General features: G+C 40.6%; 1 protein-coding gene across 2 annotated transcripts; it reads right to left on the bottom strand.

The window, feature by feature from the left end:
* Window positions 1-10,306: 10,306 nt before the first annotated feature.
* On the bottom strand, window positions 10,307-15,767 carry LOC104603658 (aspartyl protease family protein 1-like). 2 transcript variants are annotated; one of them, XM_088888410.1, is made up of 11 exons: window positions 15,303-15,767; window positions 14,989-15,127; window positions 13,484-13,719; window positions 12,856-13,080; window positions 12,599-12,734; window positions 12,441-12,514; window positions 12,237-12,354; window positions 12,086-12,143; window positions 10,942-11,013; window positions 10,596-10,840; window positions 10,307-10,561 (listed from the first exon to the last, which is right to left on the bottom strand). In XM_088888410.1, exons 1-10 carry the CDS (start codon window positions 15,605-15,607, stop codon window positions 10,611-10,613), a joined length of 1,593 nt encoding a protein of 530 aa, XP_088744536.1. In that variant the 5' UTR covers window positions 15,608-15,767; the 3' UTR covers window positions 10,307-10,561; window positions 10,596-10,610. The 2 variants fall into 2 exon arrangements, with proteins under 2 accessions (XP_088744536.1, XP_010266039.1); XM_010267737.3 differs by having other exon boundaries at window positions 10,307-10,840.
* Window positions 15,768-15,980: the final 213 nt, after the last annotated feature.

Raw genomic sequence — 15,980 nt, 5'->3', positions numbered from 1 at the left:
TTCTCACCATCACGTGATATGCAATGGGCCTCGGATCAGACCTGGATTCGATCCCCGGTCTCCGCTACAACTGAGCCGATCGGCAGTTGACGCTAGGCCGGCTAGGGTCTCTAATCGGGTCAGTGGGGCGAGGGGAAAAAAGGAAAAAGCTCATTGGACCTTTTTTTTAGTTGTAAATTACAAAGACCCTTATATTATAGGGTAGGATCAATTATGTTTACCCTTTTAACTTTCTTTTGTGACAAAGCCTCTTCAACTTTCACTTTGCAACAAATACCTCATAGCAGTTTAGTGAGAAGATTGAATGTGTTAAATTACCGAAACATCCACTTAAACTTTTCTTATCTTCATTTTCTTGCCCTTTTCTCAATTGATCCAAAAATATCTTTCATTTTCTCCAAACTAGCTAAAGTAACAGAAATCATTCAGTATTATACAAAAACAAGTTTCTTTAAATTATGGTTTATTTCATTGTCATTAAAGTATCTCTTCATCCTAAAATATAAAAAGCTATCCACTCCTTTCTCCAATAAATCAAGAAAACCAAACGAAATTTTAAATTTATATTTATCAAAAAGAAACCTCTATCATATCATTTGAATATTAAATCTAATAAAAATTGCAAAGATTTATTAGAGCAACTAAGAGGGTTTCAATATTATATTTATAAAACTAATCGAATCATAGATCATTCAAATAATTAAGAAAATAATAGTTTGGGGATTTAAATTTTTTTAAATATCTTAATTTTACTCTAATAGATGAGGTATTTGTCACAAAGTAAAAGTTTATGGTTTTTCTTTTTTTTTGGCAAATGGAAGTTCAAGGGGGTAATTGTCACTGACCCCAAAGTACATGGGTAAATTACAAAGACCCCTTACGTGACAATTACCCCTTCAACTTTCACTTTGGCTTAGTTTGAAATGAGTACAAATACAAATATGTATAGTGCAAAACCTTGTATTTTATAATATTTTATATGCATTTATACTATACATATTTATATTTATACTCTTACAAAGTGAGCCTTTACAACGAATACACCTGGCCATAGAACCAAAATATCCACATGAACTTTATTCATTTTTCTTTTCATTGCCCATTTTATCTTAAACACACACACAAAACTTAATTGTCGTGCGTGCCTCCATTGCTTCCCGTTGGATGTTGGAAAATACATTTGTCACTTTACCAACAAAGAACTTTGTGCTATGCCATTAGGGGTGTTCACGGTTCACTTAACCGAATCATGGGGTGATTTTCTGGACCGAATCAATTTGTTTAATTTTTACATTTAACCAAATCGATGCAATCAGTTAACCGGCCGATCGGTTAATCGTGGTTCGGTTTTTCGGTTTTTTTATGCCCTCAAAATATAAAAAAAAAAAAGGGAACTACAAGACAGGGAGAGTGGGAGTCTGAGAGAATGTCGCCGAAGCAGGAGGAATCGCTTTCGACATCAGAGGGCGAAGTGTTGAAGGCTGTCGGTGTCAGCCCGTTGGGGAAGAACGAAGAGAACAGGGAGAGTGGGAGTCTAAGAGAGTGAGAATCCGAAAGAGAGAGAGCTCATATAGAGAGAGGGAAAGGTGTCAGGTTGTTGTGGAAGTAGGAAGGATCACCATTTGCCAATGTCATCGAAGCAAGAGGGATCGTCGGAGGCTGTCAACGATTTGATCGGAGGCAGAGCACTGAAGGACATTGCCCATCGGTTCATTGGGGAATAACTGGGAATGGGAGAGACCAGAGAGTGGGAGTCTAAGAGAGACAGAGAGTGAGAGTCGAGAGAGCTCAAAGAGAGGGAAAGAAAGGGAAAAGCCAAAAATGGTTGTTCGGCAGACTAGCGAACTGAAAATCTAATAAATGTGAATTGAAAAATCTCATTTCACATTTATTAGATTTTCAAAAGCAAAACAAAATGTAATATATAATATTAATATAATATATATAATACTATATAAATATATATTATTGTATATATATTGGTCGGTTCGATTAACTGCTGGTTTTTTTAAATGGTTAATCAAAACCGAACCAACCGATTCGATTAACCGATATTTCAGTTCGGTTTCGATCGGTTTTTTCGGTGGTTCAGTTTTTTTGCCTATATGCCACTAAAGGAAAAAATTACAGCAAGAAAAACCTTATTCGCATCTATTGCGCCATCATCAAAGAAGTAATCTGATGAGGGTGGATTTGGCCCTCCAATGACATTGTGACACGTGGCATCTCGGAACAACTAGGTGACACCCGGAACCACTTAGGCAACAACATAGCCAAGATGATGGTGTCCCAAACTGGCGACCTGGCATAGGCGCCGAACTGGCAACTGGCACAGGCGCCAATTTGGTAACCTGGTACAGGCGCTGACCTGGCGACTTGGCATAGGTGCCGAACTAGCGACCTGGTACACGCGCTGACCTGGCGACCTAGACCACAATTCAAGTTGGCTAGAAGCACCTCGTCCAGGGCCGACCTGCAGCACCTCATCACTAGCCAAAGTGACTTTGACGCAAGGAGCGACCTCCCTCGAGGGCGTGTCGGCCTGATTGAGGTCCAGGTGGTGATTTGCGAAACGTGCTCGTCGATAAATTCGGCATGCATATCCCAACACTCCGACGGTCCTTGGAAGTTGGCCCACGTACCGAACGTTCCAGAGGGTGGTCAACGTGCATGAAAGTTGCCTCCGGGAATCTCGAACCACTTAAACGACCTCGCAGAAATCTCGGATGCGGTGCATGAAGCCCAGGCCAAACAATGCCTATATAAAGACACCAACCCCAATGGCATAGGGGGGGGGGGCAAGTAAGCATATTCTAGCTCTCATACTTTGTGATTTTTAACTCGCAGTCTACTATGAGAGTATTGACTTAAGCATCGGAGCGACCTCGTTGGGTTAGCCACCCCGGGTCCTCCGACATTGATTCTTTGCAGGTCTAAAGAATTACGATGCTCAACAATCAATCCAGCTCTGCACCTAATATGCAACTTGGCCCTCTGGTCAGTTCAACACCTAATATGCAGCTCGGCCCTTTGGTCAGCTCAGCACCTAATATGCAACTCGGCCCTTTGGTCAGCTCGATGCCTAATATGTAGCTCGGCCCTCTGGTCATCTCGACGCCTAATATGCAACTCGGCCCTCTGGTCAGCTCGACACCTAATATGCAGCTCGACACCTAATATGCAGCTCGGCACCTAGTCCACTCCCAGCTCGGCATCCAAGTCCTCACCCAGCAAAATTCTCCAATTCGGCCTCTGAGTCATCGGCCACTTGGAAGCAGATCGAATGACGAGGTACTTAGCACAAAAAATTGATTCATCAATTAGCGCGCCATCCGACTTGAAGCTAGATCATCCTCCAACAAGGAGTAGTCAGATCGCGCAACATCAATTGGCGCCGTCAGTGGGAAACGCTACAAAAAGGTAAGTTATCATCTTCTGAAAGGCTATCTTCCAGAAAGCTAAGTTCTCACATTTTAGAAACTAAAGCTCTCACTTTCTAATTTCCATTTTTGATGAACTCAAAGACTAAGCAGGAAGTTGATGGCCAACAGACTAAGCAGCTCTGCCGACTTTATTTCAACTTGGATAAAGCCTTATTAATCCTTTTCGCGAGGTACCCTCTACAAGATGAGCTTTTTGTGGCTTCCGCGGGAGTTGGCAGCCAACGAACTGCATGGACGCCCTTGCTGATCGAGCCTTCAAGGGCTCCCGCACGAGCTGGTGACCTAAAGTCAGTAGTGTTGCTCCCGTAGGTCGAGCTCCCAGTAGCTTTTTGTAGGAGTGGGTGATCGGCGTCACTAACGAGGCGGATGCAGCGCAACGTAACTCTAAAGTGTCGAACTGATAAAAGACCTCGGCACCACATAAGACCCATTCACCTCTTTGGCATGGGCAAAATCAAGGGTAAGGAGAGTGGACTGCGAGTCACTCCCAGGGCCTAAGGGCTAAAGTGCCGAATAGATAAAAGACCTCGGCGCCACATAAGACCTAGTCGCCTCTTCAGCATGGGCAAAATCAAGGGTAAGGAGAGTGGACTGCGAGTCACTCTTAGAGCCTAAGGGCTAAAGTACTGAGCTGACAAAAGACCCCAGCACCACGTGAGACCCAGTTACCTCTTTGCATGGACGAAATATAAAGCAGTTCGCATCCAGCATGAGAAAACAAAGGAAATACTAGTTTGCTCTCAACACCATGATGGATGCAAACTTGATTTCTTCATAGCCGACCTCCACCTCGGTTGCAAGCTCCGCATCAAACTCACTGCTGGGACTAGCTTGAAGGACGCTGCGTCGAAGTCTACCTAGGTGGAGCGACCTGATAGAGCAGTCACACAGAACCCCCTCTTAAGGACGACATGATGAGATTCACTATTGAGGTACTTAGCTAGATCGCAGAACATCTTGATGGTCACATTCCTAATAAGGTAGATGTCCTCAGGGTACTTGCTCCACCTCTCATCGAGTAGATGAATTCTCTCTCGGGTCCCGAAAATTAATATGGCAAGGTCCTGCACAAGGCTGCAAACACTTGGACTCTTCCGACTTGAGAAGCAAATTGGATCGACGCTTACGAGCTGATGTGTGTGCATGCTACACATTGTTTTTATTGCTTTATACATGGTTTTGATGATGATTCTTAACGGTTTTTACTCTAATTGAGCGGAATATCAGGAAACTAGGAATTTGAGACAGTTTAAGGTTAAGAGAGCATAAAGGCATGTTGATATGGCGGCAAGGGGAGCACTTCGGCCCATCAAGAAGAGAGGCCCAGCCGCAGCCTTATGGGAGGCTCCAAGAGGCGGCTAGCTTTAGCAAAGTTCGAAGGGGAGTAGGACTCTTAACCAAAAGTTGAAAGAAAGAGTATAAAAGAAAAAGAAAAATAAGAAATTAGGGTTCGACCCCTTGACACAAGAAGGAAAAAGAGAAGTGCTAGGAGAAGGACCACAAGGCTGCCGAAGGAGAATTGGAAGGAGATCGAAGATTGATGCAAAACTTCTGAGTTGTCTTCTTCTTTAATTCAACGATTTCGGTAACCTAGGTTCAACTAGGGTTTTTCTTTGTTTGAATCTTTCTTTCTTTCTACTATTGGTGTTAATTCAGATCTGTAATTAATCTTTTAAGCTAATCCGATTGATAGTGATTCAGTCTTGGGATTTCTTGATTAGGGTTTTCGATAATAAGAGTAATTTTGGCCGAACTACTCTTATTTCTTGTATTACTTAAATCGTTGAAAAAGGGTTTAGGAAATCAAATCAACTGATCACGAAAACGGATTAAATGTATCTTATAGATAACTTGCATGATTCGTTTGGCATTCATTCATCAATAATTGACTTCCTTCGATTTCCTTGTCTTTAATGCATCTATAGCAATTAAATTCTTGATAGAAATATAAGAGTTGTTGCTTGTAGATAGATGGGTATGTGCTCGAAAGAGGCTATTCATGCAATTAGGAAATAGCCAACCCATAGCTGAAATCAACTTCGGTTGGATAGCTTAATGATATAATTGTTGAATCGGTTTTGCTAGCATTTTTGTGAAACACTTTCTCTAATTCCTTAAGGTGGTCTAATCCGAGAATACCTGGGATAGCTCGTTAATTAGGAAATCAGTCTTTAGATTTCGGACTGTCAGATAACATAAGGCAGATCTAGTACTAGTAGTTGTTGGATTAATCCCTGTGGGAATGATACTCTACTCATCAGTATATTACTTGATCGGCTAGTGCACTTGCTAGTGTAATCTAAACGCATCACGAGCTCATCGAATTAGTCATTCCAGGCCAAAAGGAGCAATCTACTCCCTTTGCCGAGTTACTTTCAGCTCGGGAGTGGGGGGCAATTGATGAGGGTGGATTTGGCCCTCGAATGACATTGTGACACGTGGCATATCGGAACAACTAGGTGACACCCGAAACCACTTAGGCAACAACTTAGCCAAGATGATGGTGTCCCGAACTGGTGACCTAGCATAGGCGCCGAACTAGCGACCTGGCGACCTGGCACAGGCGCCGAACTAGCGACCTGGTGACTTGGCACAGGTGCTGACTTGGACCACAATTTAGGTCGGCTAGAAGCACCTCGTCCAGGGCCGACCTACAACACCTCATCACTAGCCGAAGTGACCTCGACGCAAGGAGCGACCTCCTTCGAGGGTGTGTTGGCTTGATTGAGGTCCAGGTGGTGATTTGCGAAGTGTGCTCGTCGATAAATTTGGCATGCATATCCCAACACTCCGATGATCCTTGGAAGTTGGCCCGCATACCAAACGTTCCAGAGGGTGGTCAACGTGCATGGTGGTTGCCTCCGGGAATCTCGAACCACTTAGACGACCTCGCAGAAATCTCGGATGTGGTGCATGAAGCCCAGGCCAAACAATGCCTATATAAAGACACCAACCCCAATGGCATAGGGGGGGGGGGGGAAGTAAGCATATTCTAGCTCTCATACTTTGTGATTTTTAACTCGCAGTCTACTATGAGAGTATTGACTTAAGCATCGGAGCGACCTCGCTGGGTTAGCCACCCCAGGTTCTCTGACATTGATTCCTTGCAGGTCTAAAGAATTATGAAGCTCAACAATCAATCCAGCTCACCACCGGTCAACTCGACACCTAATATGCAGCCCGACCCTCTGGTTAGCTCGGCACCTAATATGCAGCTCGGCCCTCGATCCTCTGGTCAGCTCGGCACCTAGTCCACTCCCAACTCGGCCTGCTCAACTCGACATTTAGGTCCTCAGCCAGCAAAATTCTCCACTTCGGCCTCTGAATCATCGACCACTTGGAAGTAGACCGAATAACGATGTAATTAGCACAAAAAATTGATTCATCATAATCTACTGTTTCTTCGCTTTTCTATTTGGAGCTGATCGTGGCTCATAAACAAGTTTGACATCTAAGATGACCGAAGTGCTAAAATAGTGTTATACTTCTACATTATCAAGGAAAAAAAGTATCTCCACCTATTTTTTTACTAATTTATTTAGTGTTTATTTTACTTGTATCCAAAGTGATGGAATATAGTGTTAAGTGAACTTATGCCCCCACCCCTTCCCTCAAAACACATGGATTAACAATCAAGAATTTAAAGAAACTTATTATTTTTCTATGTTGATGAAATAACTCTTATTAGTTTTAGCTAGTTTTGTTTGGAGAAGGTGCATGTCTCTCTCTAGAGAATTAATAGTAACCATTAGTTGTTTTCTTCATTGATTTTTTGCCTTTTTCTCCTTCGCTCAACATCCAATGGCTTCTACAATATAGCAACTTCACTATATCACTTTCTCTGAACATGTGCACAGTGCCTTTCAATCTAATCTAAAGTGAAAATTATAAAATCAGTTCAATCAGTTTGAGGGAGAGGAAGCTCTCTGCTCATGTCACCAATTTTGTACAGTCACTTTGTCCGATCCGGGTATTAGTTAATGATTAGTCAAAACAAAAGTATTATTTCAATGTATTGCCAATTTCTTGAGGTGCTGGAAGGTTCGTTGTTTAATCGATCATCAGTTTCCATACTTCTTTTCTAAACAAGCAATTTATATTAGGGTAAATTTTTTGTTTAAAATTTCTCTTATATCACACTTCATTCACATGTGAAGGTGATTTTGGTATTCTTGTCGCTGGTGATGGCGGCCACTGCAACTTACCAACGGCAAAAGTTTGGTGAGAAGCTAAGCCTCCCAAGAAAAATGAAGCTTCTGTTCTGTTCTGAGTCCACGACGAATTCAACATCGGAATTCGTGAATGCATGAAGCACTCGAGGATTTGCATCGTAAAACTTCACTTTATTGACCCGATCAATCAAAGCAGCGAAAGAACATTTATGATTTGAATATATACGTTTTTCCTTATTTAACGAGAATATGAAGCCAGGGCCGACGTCAGAGAGAAACTATGGACGAAACAAGGGAGAGAGAACGGAAGGGATGAAGAACTTGCTTTCAGTTCCTTTCCTGATTCTGTATCCCAACATCAGAGAGAAACTATGAAGCCAGGGCCGACATCAGAGAGAAATTATATACGAGACGACGTTTGATAGGTGACGGAGACGCCGCTGCTGAATCAACATTTTGGTGAAGCCTGGCATCTTTCCTCTTCGTCAAGAGGCTGTGGGTGGTGTACTGGAGTGTGGAGGTGTAAATGAATTGAATTGGGCCCAACTAGTCTCGTCGACTTCCCTTCTTCAGCAAAATCTCAAACACTGTAATATCTACTTTTGGATGTAATGTAGAATCAAAAGCAGCTGTACATGGTTAGAAGAGTGGGAGAAAAGACATTGGGTTGCAATTAATGTGGCTCAAGCTAAGAGAAACTTGTCAAATAACATAAAGAGAAAGCTGAGGTATCGGGAACTTGGCTAAAGACATCTTCTCTACGGCTTCTCTCTAATGGTGGGGTTGTTGCAGAAGAAAACCAGCAAAACAGGAGATACCGAGAGAGAGAAAGAGAGAGGCGTCAGTTGGTTGCAAGGACGACAACGCAGGCTAATGGTGGTAGAGGTTGATGGTAACCAGTGGGGAGAGCAGAGGGTAAAGGAAGGGAAATAGAAGAGGTGAAGAGTTGTTAGGGGAGAAACCGGCGGAGAATACCATAATCCAGCCACACAAGGACCTCCTCACAGGCCGGGTTTGGGCTCGACTTCCATTCAAATTTTTCCAAAAGCCAAGCCCGAGCCTGGTCCATAAACAAGGTGGGATCTGCTCTTCACACAGGGCGTGTGAGCTCTGGAGCAGATTGCTTTTTGAGCCAGTTAAAGAAGTAGAAGAAAATATGAAGATGGATGATGGTTGATAAAGAAGCTTTTCAAACAATATAAGAGTAGAAGCTTTCCAGAGAGAGAGCACGAATGTGAAGGCTGCTATTTGTCATGGCAGAGGCGATAAAAGTGAAAGCTGGTGGCGGTGGGAGAGGATGGGTACTTTGCACAAAGCTGAGAGCCGAGGTCTATACAAATTTTTGTAAACAACCTACGGTGTGGAAGAACAACAACGGTGGCATCTGGACGAGATTTAACATTGGAAATCACGAATGAATCCTTCTATACAGTCAGTTGAGTTTTATTTTAAAATTTTGATAAGTTGTGAAGTGCAAATTTGACGTTTTATTTCCTTCTATTAGTACTTGCTGATGATGACAATTGTTAGAAAACTAAAGGGTACAGCAAGACAATATCTAAGAAGTAAGAGTACAGTTTGTCAATTTCATGAATAATAGAGATAGTTTAAGAGATTTACCCTTTATATTAATTATGAAATACATCAAATGAATTGTGATTTTAACCCTTCCCGATTAAGATGCATCTCAATATGCAACCAATTCATTGTCCCAAAAAAAATATAATGAGAAGTTTTTATACGGGGGTTTTGAAAATTGGCCGAAAGAATTCTTTTGTTACTTCGGTTGTCTTCAAATATTGTGATACTTCTCAATGGTATATTGTTTAGTTAACCATTTGAGTGGCTATGGGTGGAACTTTCATATCATCCAGTGTGGAAGTCCTGTGTGCTTGCCTTCTCATGAGAAATCTTTGTGCTAGTTATTATGAAAAACAAGTCAAAAGTCACCGTCAGTATGCATCCCCACCAAACATGATATATATTTTTGGGTGTTTTTTCAACAAACAGGCAAACCAAAACGATTGTAAATTGGGAATGCCTGTGAAATGCGAGTCTTGTGAAACACATTGGTGCCAAACATCTTGCATGCCAATCAACCCATCAGCCAAGCACCGTTTATCCCTTTTCCACTTGGCTAGTTAAGTGGGAGTCTGAAATCAGAATTGAAATGGGAGTCTGATTTCAACTATTTGACTAGACAGAATCGAAATCCCATTTCCATTCATGGTGGAATGACCATTCCCTTCCCCGGGAATGAAATCCCACCCCAGCTGATTCCACTTCCTGTCTGAACCACACAGAATGGGAATAAAACCATTTCCATTCCGATTCTGAAAGATTTTGATTCTGATTCGAATTCAGATCCGGATTGCAAACCAAGCAGACCCTGATAGTGTGATAAAATACATAGCCGACCAAAAAGCTAACATTACACAAGGACGGCTAAAAAGTCAACAGTGAACAAGTGGCTTTGGGATTTCTAACCACGCACTGATCCGCAGAGACCTATAGTCTGCTTCGACGTATGTTTCAGATCAAGCATATTCCATGTTGCAAAGCCAACTGAATTGTTTTTGTCATAACCTATTCTAACGGGCAGATATTCAGGTTTCAGCAAAGAAAATGGAGCAACCACCATGAAGAATGAAAGGGAAAAAAGCAGACAATTATAGACCTGCGACATTCAAATTCAACACTTAAAACAGTCCAATACTTACTCACGTGAAACTTGTTTTATAAATACAAGGAACTCATTATTAATCATATTTACAACAAATACTTCAAAACAATCTGGCGGGAAGGAAAGTGATTCAATGAACCAATACTCCTCGAATCACAATTCTACCCAGAAAGAAAAGGGCATGACAACCAGAAATGCCCCTATACTGGTTTGAAATTGGAACTTTGGGGAGACCTATAAATAAATATGGTACACTGCCTCGCCTAAAAACATACAATGAAATAATCTGAGTATAGCCTAATGAAAGAATGATTAAAGAATGGGAAAGGATGGAAGATGAAACAAGAAAGCACAACTGAAGAGGCTCAGAAATAAAGCTCCGCTCCATATAGGTGGTGATGCCCCTGAAGTATTTGCACCAATTCCAGTGTTTCTTGTGGCTTCAGGAGTGAAGCTACCTGGTTCAACAGCAATAGCAGGAGGCACTACAGTAGAGTTTCGAGTATTTGCTAGTGAGGTGTTGGATTCCTCAACATCGTAACCTGGGGGACAATGTAATTATATATTGTTATTAGTTAGAACTGTACAAACATCCACATTTAGGCACAGAGAAATGATACTGCAACAACAGAACAATACTTACAATTGGACTTTCTCCAACCTAAAACCAACTTCTCACGGTCAAATACTACACGGTACCCAGTCATGAAATTTTCTGCATGAAGATCAATATTCCTGTGTAAGGCTATGAACAGTTCCTAATGGAAACATTGGTATAAGATATTAAAGTGCTTGAAAGTACACAAAATTTTCTGCATTAAGATCAATATTACTATGCAAGGCTTCTTGTTGATTATCAAAAAAAAAAAAAACTATGTAAGGCTATGAACAGTTCTTAATGGAAATATTGGTGCAAGATATTGAAGTGCTTGGAAGTACAAACTCAAAAAAACCAGCCAACTACTAATATGAAGCAGAAAAGCATATCAAGCAACTAATAATTATCTGTGACAAAATAAAAGTTTATACTATTATAGGAGTGGTGAAGCATGAGGTTCAGTGAAAGTTCAACTAGGGTGACACAGTTGGCAACAAAACAGCATGGATAAGACCAGCAATAACATTGCCAAAAACAGATCAATGGTGAAACGTTATCAGGATGCCTAGGTAACAGGTGACTTGGGCACTTGAGATTTCAATATTTCTCCTTCTCCAATGTTTTTCTAAATAACAAAGTTTAAAAACTCCCAATGCAAATGTACTACTTTTGCTGTCATAATGGCATATAATCCATCTTCATGATCAAAATTGTATAAAACAATTCATTATAAGTCTATATTTAACACTTTGCACTACCAATGAATCACATAACCAAAAAGGATTCTCATTTAACAAAGCATAACCAGCATGACAGGGAACTTCACACCATTTCATTGATGTCCTGTTGGGAGGGAGCTAGTGATAACCAAAAAAATTTTGAAGAGCTAGCTTGTAATTAATAAGAAAATATTTAGTGGTTAGCTTGTAATATAGCACATATAGAGTTTTGCATAAAATGTTTTTTTTCCTCCCCCTTTTGAGGGAATTTTTTTTTTTTGGGGGGGGTCACCCCCTTGGCCACCATCTTGCTCTGATCCTGTCAGTACTCAGTGGTCCAATGATATTATTCACATCTAAGCAATATCTGGAATCAACATTTACAACCAAACTCCTGGTTTTCATCCTTAAGCAATCTTTAGAATATTTATAGCAAGTATGTGAGCATGATTTACAACAGGAATACTTACGACCAATGATATTCACATCTGAGCTCTTTACAACACCCAAACAATAATAAACCATATTCTGCACATCATGAGAATGAAATTATAAGTATTTTATGAGTTAGCTACAAGCCTACAACATATGGTAGTGTTGTAACGGCAAATGATGCCTTACCTGGGATGAGACAAGAACTATGGGTTTGAAAACAGGAAACTGGCTTCCACCTTTCATGGTTAGAGTTACATTTGGTATTGCAATATTTGTCGATGGTGTGATACTTGTAACATCCAAACTACATATTGATTGAGAGAGTCAAGATTCGGGTTGTACAATATGGATACCAGTTAAATATTCAGGCAAAGAGTCTGGATGATTTACCTAGTATCATAACAGTAGTCAAATGGCGTTTGTGAATCAGATTGATGCCGCTTATCTTGGACCTGAGCATCAAACTGTGCAAGAGCAAAAGTTGCATTTATGTAACTAAGCTAGGGGCCATGGGCTTAATGATAAAACTCATTATTTGGAATACTTACACTTTTAGTAAGATGTGTGTAAGCTGGATCATTCAAGTATGTAAATGAAGTACCAGAGTCAAAAATTGCACTAAAATTGATATTGATAGCATCTTTCCCAATGATTAATTGAGTCATACTGATATTATATGTTGGGCTGGCAATAAATTCCATGAGAAGTCAGTATGGCCATCATGTTATCTAATGAATGCTAATATTTAAATGAAGTGTATGGCATATGCCATGAGCACAATGCAAACAAATAAAAGACCACTCACTGTGATTGGTGAATATTGAATGGAGTTTCTTCTTGATCTGTGCTACCTTTGTCTCCAAAACTGATTCTTCCAATCCCATCAGGTCCAAAACACATGGAAAAAGAATTTGCAATAAGGTCTGCACTTGATAAAACGCTAGGAACTGATAATTTATCCATACCAAGCCCAAATAATCCATTGGGTGCTGCACCATCCGAGAAAGACCCTGTTTGAACCTGACCACAACTGCACGATCCAAGTGACACTATCAGACAGACATTGGTAACTAGCAAAAAGAGTATAAGACAGACAGGATAACAGTGGAAAAAAGGTGAGGAAGGGATGTCTAAAACTAGATAAGTTCCTAAAGTATGGAAACCAAAAAGGAACACCACCCCGGCTACCAGGGCCTTGGGAAGTGTGGACTGGATATGGGCATAACCTTTGGCATTTTCATACTAAGTGGCCGCTCTCAGACCTGAACCCATGTTCCCACACTTGTCCACCCAAGATTTTACCATTACACCAAGCAATGGACCTTAAGGTATTTTAAAGAAAGATAGACAAACCATCCCATTAAAAAATGAAGGTGAATCCCAATAGGAACTTTTCAGCAGACAGTAGTGAACAAATGGGAACATTAACCTACCCAAATGTGATCCGTGCATCAACAACTTCTGGATGGGTATTGTCTGTTGTCAAGTGCAAAACATCTTCCACCAAATAGCCAGCAGATGAAGTACCGTTAGAAAGATACACAACTTCATAAGGACAACTGTTTGGTGTTCCAGAGCACCCCCTTGCGTTTTCACACAAACCGCTGTTGCAGGAAATGCTTTTGCTTGTTGTTGATGTATTTGGGCTGTAAATGTTGAACTTTAGCACCTGTTGTCATACAAGTTAATTAGGGAAGACAGCACTGTGGTTACAGAATAGTGAATTTTAAAGAGTAGAATCTATTTGGCACTATTCTTATTGGTTGTGAATCTAGTTGGAAAAAGGAAAACCAGCATTAGAGCTAGCTTTCAATGCAGAATTATAATAAATAAAACTGTTTACTGGCTGTGAATTATTTGGTGCTCTTGTGAGAAATTGAGATTGAATGCAGTGTATTAGGCAAATTTACCACTTCCCATAAAAATAAAATAAAATAAAATAAAATATAGAGACCAATCACATTGAAAGAACATAGAACTACTTCTCAAAGAATTTATTTCATTTCATTGGTTTCTACATGTGACCTGTCCCATTATTTAGATGTACACTATTTTGAAATGCAAAAATTGATGCATCCAAGCATATCTTCATGGCTACCCAAAGCCACATATGGAGAAATAATCACCATGTACATGGTATCAAGCCCTCAAAGATGTATACACTCCATTATTAAGGTGCTTAATTCTGTGAATATCCAGTTGTATGGGACTTTGCCCATGTTTGGGAGTGCTTATTTGAATAAGCACTTATTTTGGGTCGGGACCACACTTATTCAAGAAGCCCACATTTTGAACTTATTTTTAAGCGCTTATTTCCTTTTTGGCCCATCTTGGTCCACCATGTCATTTTGAAAATACCTATCCTACCCCGTTTGAAATATTCTTTTTCACCAAACACTCTTAAGTGCTTATTAAGATGTGCACTTATTTATCAAATAAACACTCCCAAACAGGGATATCATATGACTAAAAGAGAATAAAAGCATTCTGCCATGGCAGTTCATACAATTGATAGTACGGGCGATGGCTTTAGCCTTGGATGGGAGATAAGTACTCAAACATTGGAATTGAATATAAACAAATCCAGTATCTCTATAAAAATTAGTTTAATACACATTAAATTTTGTTTTCGAAGTTTGTTAAATACTTGGGCCAAGGTAAACCATGATTTACTTAAGATCATAAACACAAATGTCATCCTTGAGCAGAATAAATCTTATCCAGAAATCAGGGGAAAGGCTTGTGAAGTGAAGAAACAGTATCAGGTATTCGAACAAGAGGAACTGATGAAACTTTATCCGGTTTTCAGACAAGTCAAAAACTTATTAGAACAATCCAGCTTTATCCCCATTTCTAAATTGTCTACCTCTCCCTAAAAAAGTCATCGGTCTGTAATATATCGATGGAACAGAAGTAGCAGGAAGATAGAACAACATACAGTTCCGGACGATCTGAAGATCAATTCATCAACGCAGCTGACACAATCACATGGAACCCAAAACAGATCACTCCCCGTGTCAAGTGCGACCAGATATGACAAACTCGGCGTCCCCAATGAAACATTGGCATAATGCAAACTGGAATTCCAAAACACATTAAAGAACCAATAAGCAAATTTTCTTAATTAAAAAAAAAAAGAACTTGGAGGCTTAGACGACCAAACTATTACTAAATTATCAACGCATCAAAGGGACTGAGAATTGTGGATTAAGCAGAGAAAACAAACTGAATAAGGGGATGGAGAAGGCATACAATCCCAAGGAACTTATACGAAAGGTGGTGTTCCCGTTGACGAAAGTGAGAGATTGATTATCGTTGCTAGCAAGTCCACGACCTCTAATGAAGCGGTCTCGATGGGTCAAGGCGGAGTAGTACTCGAGACTTCCCGTCTCTGGCAAGTCGTCGACGGGGAGAATTTCTTTGACGGCATCGGAGAACCTGTGATGAATATCGAAGCCGAAGGTCCCGAAGCCATGACAAGTCTGCGAACCGAGCGCGAAGATCAACAAAAACAACAACAACAACAATAAAAATTTACAGGTAGAGAAAGAAGCCATGGCTTAGGGGAGCCTTGTCGGGAAAGAAACTACTAAATAAGTCTTCAAGAACCCTGGAAAGCAGACATCCGACGAAGGAGAGGAAGGAAAGAAAGAAACCCTAGTAAACTATAGGGTAGAAGACTTTAAGTAATAGAAGAGATGAAGAAATGAAACTCGTTCGCACCTGGAGAAGAAACAACACAGGGAGTTGAACTGTTGAAGGATGGTCGACGACTTTTGTAGCTCACCAGTCCATTCAAGGTCCGCTATGAATGTGAAGACGAAAGCGTGGCAGTTGTAGGTATGGTTAGTTGGCAAGCCAGGCTCCACTTTCACACGACTTTCCATTTTTAATATATTTATATCTATCTCTATACATTTTCTTTTTTTC

The sequence above is a fragment of the Nelumbo nucifera genome, chromosome 5 (genome assembly GCF_055504915.1).
Source record: "Nelumbo nucifera cultivar China Antique chromosome 5, China Antique-T2T, whole genome shotgun sequence".
Lineage (NCBI taxonomy): Eukaryota > Viridiplantae > Streptophyta > Magnoliopsida > Proteales > Nelumbonaceae > Nelumbo > Nelumbo nucifera.
The sequence above is the reverse complement of the archived record's forward strand: the minus strand, read 5'-3'. Positions and strand labels throughout refer to the sequence as shown.

Bases quoted from the DNA above. Each gene is read 5' to 3' on its own strand.
- LOC104603658 (XM_010267737.3), bottom strand. From the start codon at position 15,607: ATGGCTTCTTTCTCTACCTGTAAATTTTTATTGTTGTTGTTGTTGTTT. The intron at 13,720-14,988 runs GTATGTTGTTCT...GTATGACAACAG, and splicing joins TCTTCAGATCGTCCGGAACT to GTGCTAAAGTTCAACATTTA. The intron at 12,144-12,236 runs GTAAGGCATCAT...CATGATGTGCAG, and splicing joins TAGTTCTTGTCTCATCCCAG to AATATGGTTTATTATTGTTT.